At 48.9% G+C, this 11,260-nt stretch overlaps 2 protein-coding genes across 7 annotated transcripts in view; both read left to right on the top strand.

The window, feature by feature from the left end:
* Positions 1 to 3,187, top strand: part of PPP2R5C (protein phosphatase 2 regulatory subunit B'gamma) — a 170,570-nt gene extending 167,383 nt beyond the window's left edge. For 3 of the 6 annotated variants that reach the window (XM_017528093.2, XM_017528098.2, XM_017528094.2), the window contains one exon: positions 355 to 2,950. In XM_017528093.2, coding sequence (XP_017383582.1) covers positions 355 to 486 — 132 coding nt within the window. In that variant the 3' untranslated portion in view covers positions 487 to 2,950. Of the gene's footprint in view, positions 1 to 354 lie in introns of all 6 variants that reach the window. The other 3 variants (XM_017528091.2, XM_037738303.1, XM_017528096.2) reach the window with 2 other exon arrangements.
* Positions 1,423 to 11,260, top strand: part of LOC108304046 — an 18,572-nt gene continuing 8,734 nt past the window's right edge. Inside the window, exons 1-3 of the mRNA XM_037738357.1 lie at positions 1,423 to 1,511; positions 2,044 to 2,139; positions 3,569 to 3,851. Coding sequence (XP_037594285.1) covers positions 1,423 to 1,511; positions 2,044 to 2,139; positions 3,569 to 3,851 — 468 coding nt within the window. The remainder of the gene's footprint in view (positions 1,512 to 2,043; positions 2,140 to 3,568; positions 3,852 to 11,260) is intronic.

Genomic DNA, 11,260 nt, shown 5'->3' with positions numbered 1-11,260 from the left:
TGCTGGGATTACAGGCTTGAGCCACCGCGCCCGGCCTGTTTATGAGATTTACTAAACTGCATGAATTCTGCAGATTAGAGGTACTGAGTCCTTTATAAAAGCACAGCACATTTCAGAAGACCAGCGTGCCGGTATTGAACACACAGGCCCTCACACGAGTCCTGATTTTTAGTAGCAAGACATTTTTGGTGAATTTCCATGATAAGACATATGCCCTTCCCTGTGGCCAGGGTGCCGGTAGTCAGGGGTGAGGCACATGTGCCTCGCAGTTGTCCTTTGACTTCCAACTCAGACGTGAGCTCGCTTTTCAGATAGCTTAGTTTGGAGCCAACACCACTGCATTTCTAATTCCAGGCACAGAAAGATCCGAAGAAGGACCGTCCCCTTGCACGCCGCAAGTCCGAGCTGCCTCAGGAACCCCACACCAAGAAAGCCTTGGAAGCTCACTGCAGGGCCGACGAGCAGGCCTCCCAGGACGGCCGCTAGCCTCTGGGGGCCGCATCGGGGCTGGGCCCACCGGTTCTTTTCTGGATTCTGTAGAAAATACATACTTTCTGTGCCATACCAATCAGTTACACTCAAAGTCAAAGCTTTCTTGGACCCCGTTCTGTAGGCAATAACGTGCGTCCGCCTCAGCGCGAGATTAGGAGTTCAAACAATGGTGACTTCCCAGAACCCGCTGGCAGAGCCGCGGGTTGACGACAGTGTCCCACAGTGTCGTCACCACCCCAGCGCAGTCCAAGTCAGACTATTTCACAAAGTCAGAGCGATAGGAAAGCACCCTGCCCGTCATCCTCACGTTCTCCCAAATGGAACTTAGGATCTTTTAACATAGGAGGTTCTGTGATAACATCAATGTTTTTCAAATCAAAGGAACGCTTTAACAAGTGTAGCCTATTTTTTAAGACTTTACAGCCTTTGGAATGGTTTCCACATGATTGCTACGCCAGCAGCTCTCGTGCGTTCGTTTTTCAGTCTCAGTGACATGGCTCTTTGCTTTCGAGTTCTCACACGACATACTGGGAAAATGACAATCCTCAGGCGCTGGTCTTTTCTAAGGGATCTCTTTACTCTGATGAGTGACATGAAGACCATGTCTCCTTCTCTTGTGTGTATCTAAAGCCATATTTCCAAGTCTGTGCTGCTCCAGGATTCCAGGAGTAAGCTTGTAGAAGAAATTTATTTTAAAAGAGATTGCTCTGAAATTCATCTTAAAAGAGCTTGCTCTGCCTATCTCGACAGAAATTGGAGTTTAAAAATTACATGTTCACATTTTTATTTGCAGATTTCGTTTCCATTCAACTTAAACATTGTTGCCCTTCAAACAGGCTCTTGAACTGATAAAATTCTAGTCTCTAAGAATTCCACATTTTATGGAAAGTTAGAACAAAATCATTTTGAGTGAAGCCAGTTCTTAGCGTAATGCAGGCTGCAGCTGCCTTTGAGCGGAAAGGAAGCAAGCCGCGTTGCCCGCCGGCACTGCCGCGGCCGTCACTTAAGGCTGCGATGCGGTCCTGAGCGCTGGGAGGGGGCGCCCGCGAGGATGGGGCTCCATGGGGCTCTTTCTGTTGAGAAGAGCACACGTTATCAACACCTTGTCAGGAACACACAGTGTCTGAGTTCTCTTCGGTCTTCAAATGCTGCTATGTATTCCACAGGCTTCCTTGCATGTACTGAGCTTTCGTTTTAGATGGAACAGCACAAGGAGAAAAATCTTTCAGCTTAGCGCTTCGTCTACTCTTTCTTTCTCTCAGGGTGGCCAGTATTTTGACTTACTTATCCTGCTTGAAAGCTACTTGAGATGTGTACTGCTATTCTAAACACGTGATTCTAGTTTCTTTTATCTCTGGCATAAGATTATATAACTTAATGTTAAGTGTCTTGACGCATAAAAGACAAAACGTGGCTTCTTTTAGGATCTGTTTTTTCATCGAGGTCTCGGGTATCCTTTAAAGGATGGTGAGCAGCAGACACTGCTGCAGTGCTACTGCCCACTGCTGTCTTTAAAGCCACTGGCAATGCTTCTGTCCTCGTGTCTTGGAGGAAAATCACCTGGGGGGAGGGGACTTCTCGTGTCAAGAGCAAGCGCAGGTATGAAATGCAAAGATTGCCCCCGCTAAAAGTGGACAAGTCCGCTTTGTGAGATGAACACTTCCTGAGAAACTTGACAAGTATCTCTCCATTTTACCATTATGAAATCTATAATTTAAAAAATAAAAAAGTTTAGATGCCTTCTCCTTTTGAGGGAAAAAGGGTGCTTTTTTATTGTATAAAGCAGCGTCTTATGTATTTTGATATACCATTGTTTGAACTTCCGTCTTTAGCTGATAGATTCTCAAATATCCTTGATTTTGGATGTTCAGTATGTTTGTGAGAGAGGTTTCTGGGAAGACTCTCTTTTTGCCCTAGGGAAAAAGCAAAATATCAATGTTTGGGTGACTGTGTAAAGCTCAATGTGTAAGAACATCTTTTTGTCTAGGTTTTATTTCTGCTCTTTATTGAAGACAAACACTCACCAAAAAGAAAAATCAAAGTTTTGAGAGAAACTAATTTTCTTTGGCAAGAGTATTACTTCACATTTTGGCCTCCTAAAGTTTCCCTCACTAGTACTCGGACTCCTGTGCTCATCGTTCCGCTTACGTATCATTGTATAGAGACTGTTTATTCTGTACCAAACTGACTTCAAAGTACTGCATCGAAAATAAACCGGTGACTGTTTTTCTTCATAAAGTTCTGCGTTTGGCATCTTCACTCTTTCCAAAATGTATCTGTACATCAGAAATGTCACTATTCCAAGTGTCTTTTTAGTGTGGCTTTAGTATGACTTCCTTTTAATATTGTACATACATTGTATCTTTGTTCTATGGTAATAAGTAATAAAAATGTAGACTTCATATTTTGTACAAAATGTCCTATGTACAGAATAAAAAAAGTTCATAGAAACAGCAAATATAGGTAAGTGGCACAATTATTTTTCTTTAGAAAATATCTGTAACTTTATGCTTTAGTGAAATGTTTAAGTACCTACATATTTTTTAACATTTTGTAATTCAAAACTTTTTGTTTTGACATTGTTTATGAAGAGGAACTTCAAACACTTGCCATTTAATATGCTCTTTTATCTAATTTTCAAAAACTCTAAAACACAGTGTATCATATGGACTAAATAAAGAACATGTGAATTTTATTGCTCATCATGAAACTAAATTTAGCCATGGCGTTGGGCAAGCTGGCTCTGATATTACCAGGTTCCTGTTAGGTCAGGGCCGCCCACACACAGAGAAGCTGACGGCCGCTGATCTCTGACCAGCCCGCCTTGGAGCGCTGGCTGGGCCTGTTGCTAGCCACAGCTGTTCAAAGCTAAGTCTATCTGCTGATTTTTTACTTATTTAGTGGAAAAGGCAGAGTGACTTTTTATAAACCACCCCTTGGTTTGGTTTTGGTTTTGAGGCTTTTTTGAGTAGGAAAAGGTGAATCAATACAGTTTATAGAAATGAAAGTCTTGAAAATAAGGAATTGCTGAGAGTGTGAATTCGGAATCCTAGTTCACCTGCCTGCTCCTCCACAGAGAGATCACCATTCTCACTGACACTCTTGTGAGAAGCCCGTGGAAACGGGGTGAAGGACTGATCTCCTCGTGCTGTGGCTGTAACCTCACCTCTCCGTGGCTGCGTGTGGTCAGCACGCCGGCTGGCGTGGGAGGGCAAGCTGTGTCCCTGGGCTTCCTTCTCTACCCAGTGGTGTCTGTGCTCCCTTCACACGACAGATGCAGATGCTGCCACTCTCTGCAGCTGGGGCACGTGGATGAGGCTGAGACCCAGGCAGAGTGTGGTCTTTGGTCCAAGGGTCTGGTAACCTTGCTGGCTATTTTGAAGAATCACACACGCCCCACTTGCACCTAAAAGCAGGCACACCGGCCAGAAGACGTCACATCCTGCGCCACTACTCAGATCGCTGTTTGCGCAGCCTAGATGTTTGCCCACTGCCTTCCTTAGCCCCCTCTTGAAGCTGGAGGAAACCTGGTGCTGAGTAACTCCCTACAGCTCAAGAGCTCTTGAGAGGACGCACCAAGTAGAGGCGTGCTGCCGTTTCAGCCCAGCTGCACGCTGCTGCTATTTTGGGGTGGCAGGAAGCATAAAGGCAACACTGCACTGGCTTTATGTCTCCTTCCCTAAGGGCTGGCGTCACCCATCGGCAGTAATGACAAGGAGAACTCGTATTTCTTACCACCACCTTCATGCCAGGGCCGTGGTGGATGCCTCATGCCCCTGGGTTAATTTACTTAGTTCTCACAACCCACCAAATAATTTACCACTCTTATCCTCATTCACAAATAAGGAAACTGAGGCACACAAAGGCGAAGTCACTTGCCCAAGGTCACACGAATACTGAGTGGAGCCAGGTTTCAACCCAAGCAGTGTGGCCTGGGATCCCAGCCCCCACCACCACGTTACATGGTGGAAATGCCTTCTAGACGGGCAGCGTCACAGGCAGTGATGAACAGAGGGGACATGCCTGCAGCGCCATGCCACGCCATAGGAACCCCCCCGGGGGACAGTGTGGAGTTATGGTATTGTCATCCTAAAAGAAGAAACTGAGACAGACTATGGAGAGGCCAGGCGCCGTGGGTCATGTTCGTAATCTCAGCTACTCAGGAGACTGAGGTGGAGGATCACTTGAGCCCAGGAGACTGAGACAGCAGTAAGCTGAGATCTCACCACTGCGCGCCAGCCCAGGCGACAGAGCAAGACCCTGGCTCAAAAATTAAACATGGGGAGAGAGCTTATTTGGGCCCAGTTTGAGAGCTGCAGCCTGGGAAATGCTGTGGGGAGAAAGAGAGAGGCTCCGGCATTTAAAGGGAACAGGACGGATCAGGAAAGGGGCCGTTACTCAAGTTGTTTTCAGGCGTTCTCATTGGTTGACAGAAACGCTTGATTCGTGATTGGCTCTACATTGTTGAACTAGAGGCCACAAGTTATGGTGTCTGGCATGTGTCATTGTTAGATATATGCATGGCTCTCGGTGCCAGTCTAGAGCCCGCACAGCAACCTTCGGATGATTTCCCAAGGCGGGAGGGGGAGTGGGGTCTCATTCCAGTGCCTCTGAGCCTGATCACTTAAAGGGGGCTCACCTTCCTCATTAAAATATGTTTCCTTCTCCTCCTGAACTCCAGGTGAAGCCCTTGCATCTGCATTCACCACCACTTGACACTGGGGAGAACCCCAGTCCCTGCAAGGTAGGGGGTACCCAGGGTCATGGGCCCCAGGGTCTGTCCTTCATGACTGTTGCCCCATGAGACACCCAGGGCCACCCAGAGCTCAGCCCTGTTATTGCATTGGGGAAGCAGCCCCCATGGAGACAGTGTCAAGAGACAGCTGTGACAGCTGTGGGTTGTGATGGTGCACTTGACCCTCAGAACCAGAAAAGCTCGACTCCAGTCCAGCAGCTCCCGTTCCTCAGAGGCTATTGTTTTGTTTTGTTTTGGTTTGTTTGTTTGGAGACAGAGTTTTGCTCTGTCCCCCAGGCTGGAGTGCAGTGGCGCAATCTCGGCTCACAGCAACCTCCGCCTCCTGGTTTCAAGCCATTCCCCTGCTTCAGCCTCCTGAGCAGGTGGGATTACAGGTGCACACCACCACATCTGGCTAATTTTACATTTTTGGTAGAGACGAGGTGTCACCATGGCCAGGCTGGTGTTGAACCCCTGACCTCAGGTGATCCTCCCACCTCAGCCTCCCAAAGTTCTGGGATTACAGGCATGAGCCACCGCACCCAGCCTGAGGCTTTTGTTTTTATGTAAGTTTGGATTTTATAAAACTTTAATTTTTTTTTTTTTTTTTTTTTTGAGATAGAGTGTAGCTCTGTCACCCAGGCTGGAGTGCAGTGGCACGATCTCAGCTCACTACAACCTCTGCCTCCCGGGTTCAAGCAATTCTGCCTCAGCCGCCCGAAGCTGCAATTACAGGCACGCACCACCATGTCCAGCTAAAAACTTTAAAAAAAAATTTTTTTTTTTTAAGACGGGGTTTCAAACCATGTTGGTCAGGCTGGTCTTGAACTCCCAAACCCAGGTGATCCGCCCGCCTTGTGCTCCAAAGTGCTTGGATTACAGGCGTGAGCCACCATGCCCGGCCAAAACTTTAAAAATTTTTTAAACAAAAATGCTAAATTTCAGCACTTTGGAGACCACCAACATATTAGCCTCTGTAAAAATTCAGCTCTTATTTAACATTTGTGGTTTTATATAAGGAAAAAAAATGGATTCCACTGTCAAAAAGTTTGAAATCCATTAAGCTTAATTCAGCTCTTTTTTTAGAGATTAGGCATAGAGGTGCCAAGATGAGCCCAAACTGACTGGAAGCCAAGTGCCCCCTACTGTCATAAGACTTTCTGCTGCGTGTAAAAAGCATGATGTAAATTCCACAGAACTTGGGGGTGGGGGGTGGGGGCGGGGCACATAAAAACTGCATGATCTCTGTAATTCCTGTTTTTCTACTTCCAGGGCTTCCTGGTCATGGTTTAGGGTGGTTGCTCTTGAGGGTTTTTAGAAATACACAGGTAAATAAACATAAGCTGGGGCTGAACCAGGCATAAGGATTTGTGAATTTTTATAGGGTAATGTGTAACAAATTGATCACTGGTCAATCCAAGAGAGGTTTTTGTTTATGTTTTGGGGCTTTTTTTTTTTGTTTTTAGAGATGGGGTTTTGCTCCCCAGGCTGGACTCAGACTCCTGGGCTCAAGCGATCCTCCTGCCTCAGCCTCCTGAGAGCTGGGACCACAGGCCTGTGCCACCACACCTGGCAATCCAAGAGTTTTTTGACCTATCTTCTTAATTTCTGTAATAAAAGCAGCCAGCAACAGATACTGTTGGTGAACATGCAGCACAGCTGTGATGGAAAAAGGACAGTGGAAGGGGAATGAGGAGGACTGGGTCCCGGGAGCCCCAGGGACGCTACATGGGCACTTTACAGCCAACAGCGCTGCTCAGGTGCGTCTGCGTCCAGAAGCGTCTCACACACTCACACATGCACACACACACACCACCCCCAAGGCAGAATGTGGATCAGAGGGGGCGCCAGGAAAGGGGAGGGTTAGGCCGGATCCTGGCGTTAAAGCCTAACATTGAGAAGCCGAAGGCTGACATTCCCCCCCAAACCTTTCTAAGGTGTGGTGACCTCATCCATCTTCATTTCTGCCTCCAAAACAACAGTCCCTTCCTGCTGGCAAGCCCCCTGCTGACTCTCCCTGCGGGTTCCTCTCTGTGCACTTCCCTGACCTGGAGCTTCCGTGTCTAATGCCACCCAGGCAAGCCCGCCCTCCAGGTAACTCTTAGGTGTTTTGGTGCCTGTTGACAGTGGATCCTCAGTCAAGGAGCGACCCTGAGTGAGTGCCATACCTGAGGCTCAGAACGGGGTCACCTCCTCCTTCCAAACAGGAGTCGATGCTTAGACCGACATGCCCGCACAGCCCACAAAACCAGGGCTGACCCCAGGGCTTGAGCTGAAATCAAACCATCACGTATGCCACGTGTTGCTATCAGATGGCTTGTAAGAAGGCCGCCTTGTTTCCAGTGCTGTCAAAGCCTGTGTGATGCTCTAGCGAATGCTTTGCCGGGAAACCTGGAGGTTTCTTCTTTCAGGATTGCTTTTTTGTGAGTTTCAAACAGACTAGAATAAAAAGCTTGCCACATGAAATTGACATGATAATTAAATAAGACCATAAGAGGTCAGCGTGAGACAGGCGTGAGGAGCAGAGGAGGGACATGCGGCCCACCTGGAGCCTGTCCTGCACCTGGGGCCTTCCCGAAGTCTCCGACCACCCCCAGGCTCCAGAGTTCCCTCTAAGGATTCACAGAGGTGAGTAAAGCTGTCGGACACACGGCTACAATAATGACAAGTAAGGGACCGGTGAAGGTCAGCAATAGGACAAGATGCACAGGGCGGGGCCATCCAGGAGAAAGCCGGCTCTGCTCGGGGCTGCCAGCCGTCCTCTCCCCATGGAGCCCTACGACATGTGGCTCCTCCCCGTGACGGTGTACACCAGCTCTCATGGAGTATTGCCAACCAGGGACGCTTACCCAAGCCTTGGCATCCAGGGTTTTATTGGTTAATCATGTGTACGTGATGACCTCAGTGTCCAGCCCCTCAGAGGTGGAGCCATCCCGTGTGGCTTGAGACCCCCAGCATAAATCATGTTGTTAGCATACACTCTCCAGCAGGGCCCAAGGTGCCCAGCTAAACAAAGGCACCCTCACCAAGCACGGCATCCAAGGGCCTCTCAGCTACTGCAAAGCTGGGGAAAAGGCCAGATGGCTCTTTGGACAAGGTTGATCCTTTACTGAACAGCTGTCCTCCCCGCAAGAGGAACTGGAGCACAGACGGGCTCATCTGCTTGGCCGAGGTGGCTAAGGGCAGTGTGGGGGTCCCACAGTCATCCCAGGACCTCCCTAACTCAAAGCTCTTCCCGCTACACAGCAAGAAGGGACTTCCCAGCTAAATGAGGACGCCTGCTTTCCAGTGAATCTGAGAAAGGAGAAGCTTCCAGAATGAGACTACATAACTTGCAGAGGAGAAGGAGCAGAAGTTGCCTTCAGAATGTGGACCACGCTCAGTAACTCAGAGACAAAACATCCCATACCTTAGCCAGGAGAAGACTTTTATTTTATATCAACATTAAATACATACAGGTAATACCTCGCTTTATTCCCCCCCCCCAACTTAGAGTCTGAATGTGTGGCAAGCACGTTCACACCTGGATAAGCATCTGTACAGTCTAATTGGCAACAAGTAGGGGAGTGGGGGCCGGGCATGGTGGCTCACACCTGCAATCAATCCAAGCACTTTGGGAGGCCGAAGTGGCAGATCACTTCAGGTTAAGAGTTTGAGACCAGCCTGGCCAACACGACGAAACCTTGTCTCTACTAAAAATGCAAAAAAAAAAATTAGCCGGGCATGGTGGCGGGAGCCTATAGTCCCAGCTACTCAGGAGGCCGAGGCAGGAAAATCACTGGAACTCAGGAGGCGGAGGTTGCAGGGAGCAGAGGTCACGCCACTTCAACCCAGCCTGGGTGACAGACTGAGACTGCATCTCAAAAAAAAAAAAGGAAGGGAGTGCGAAGTTTTCAGAGAACCCAAGAGGCTGAGTCTTCCTGAATTATCATTCCAGAAAGGTGAAAGCCCAGCAGAGTCTCTGGAGGGCAAAAATCTCAGGCAGAGGAAACTTCTGTGACTACATTCACTCATTATAACAACACCCGCGGCCCCACTGCCCCAGCTGAGGATTCGGAAAGCAACTCTCACGAGCTGCTTTCTCCAGCCTGGAGACCGGCGTGACTCCATCTCATCGTGAGTTGCTCAGGGTGGGAGGAGATGTCACGGCCATGTTAGGCAGCCCGTGTCTTCCTCAGGGAGGACAGCCAGGACCACCGAAGCCCAACACCCTCAACACCAATTAGTGGCACAGCAACAGTGTTGGCAAGACCCCAATCTCTCAACTCCTAGCTCCGCGCCTGTGTCAATATGGTACCGCAGTGAGACCCTAAATCTGCTCCACCAAAGCTGACCCTGGGCCCAGTGGTGGATCTCCGATGGCCAGGAGGACCCAGTAGTTGCCAGGGTCCCCACAGATAGTCTGTAGACCTGCCCCGGGCATGACAGCGCTTCCATGTCCTCATCAAAACAAGAGAAAAGACGGCTGAGGTGGCTCATGCCTGTAATCCCAGCACTTTGGGGGCTGAGGTGAGCAGATCGCTTGAGGCCAGGAGTTCAAGGCCAGCCTGGCCAACATGGTGACAACCCGTCTCCACTAAAAATAAAAAAAATTAGCTGGGTGTGGTGGCAGGTACCTATAATCCCAGCTACTTGGGAAGCTGAGGCAGGAGAATCGCTTGAACCCAGGAGGTGGAGGTTGCAGTGAGTGGAGATCACACCACTGTACTCTAGCCTGAGCAACAAAGCAAGAATCCATCTCAAAAAAAAAAAAAGAAAGAAAGAAAGGGAAGGAGCAAATATGATGAAATGTCAACACGTGGAGAATTTGGGTGAAGTGGATATGTGGCCCCCGAGGCAGGAGGAAAATCAGGGGACCATGTTATCACAGAAGCCAGAAGTCAGCATTTTCAAACCAGGAGAGTGAGCGTCCAGTGCCTGCTGCTGACAGACAGGTCAAGTAAAAGGAGTCAGAACTGTGGCCACGGGATTCGGAAACATGGAGGTTGCCACTGATCTTGGAAAGAGAAAGCTCCATGATGTGGTGAAGTTGGAAAGCAGAATGGAAGGTGAGGAAGTGGGTTGTCTTATACATCACTCCATCTTGGCCAACATGGTGAAACCCCATCGCTACTTAAAAAAAAAAATTAGCTTGGCATGATGACACACACCTGTAGCCCCAGGTCCTTGAGAGGCTGAGGTGGGAGGATCACTTGAACCTGGGAGGGGCCACTGCACTCCAGTCTGGGTGGCAGCACCATCACATAAGAGATATTTTGGTAATTAGGGAACAGAAAACAGAGCCCTGCTGTAGGGGGACTGGTCAGAAGAGGAGATTTTAAAAGCAAACACTGGAACTCACCTGTGTGTGAGGGGCACGAGCCCGCACAGTATTTATGAAGCGGGCAGGCAGCTAGAAGCCAGGGAGGGGTCTTAAACAGGATCAGAGGATCCATTTAACAGAAGGTGGGGAAAAAATTTAAGGTAAATATATAGATTTGGGGTGGGTGGATTAAAGAGTTGCCCACTGATGCCCTCAAGTTTCTCCACAAATTATGAATGTTAAAGTGAAGCTTTGCTCAAGAATTTACAGTCAAACCAATGATATGCTTCTCTGTGGCCACGAGGGGGCAAGGAGGCTGGGGGAGTGGAAGACCCAGAACTGCTTGCCCCCTTCCTAGGACTGAGGTTTCCCCAGTGACTGGCACCATTTGCCCTGTACTTGTCCTTTCAAGGGAGACTATGGATCATAGCCCAGAACTGACAGGAGGTAACTGGCACTTCTCCTTCTAAAGAAGTGGGGCGGCCAGGTGCAGTGGCTCACGCCTGTAATCCCAACACTGTGGGAGGCCAAGGTGGGCGGATCACCTAAGGTCAGGAGTTCGCAACCAGCCAGGCCAACATGGTGAAACCCATCTCTATTAAAAATACAAAAAAGTAGCCGGGCGCGGTGGCTCAAGCCTGTAATCCCAGCACTTTGGGAGGCCGAGGCGGGTGGATCACGAGGTCAAGAGATCAAGACCATCCTGGTCAACATGGTGAAACCCCGTCTCT

Source organism: Cebus imitator, unplaced genomic scaffold, assembly GCF_001604975.1.
Source record: "Cebus imitator isolate Cc_AM_T3 unplaced genomic scaffold, Cebus_imitator-1.0 Scaffold52, whole genome shotgun sequence".
Classification (NCBI taxonomy): domain Eukaryota; kingdom Metazoa; phylum Chordata; class Mammalia; order Primates; family Cebidae; genus Cebus; species Cebus imitator.
Note: the sequence above shows the minus strand (reverse complement) of the source record. Positions and strands in the feature narration are given on the sequence as shown.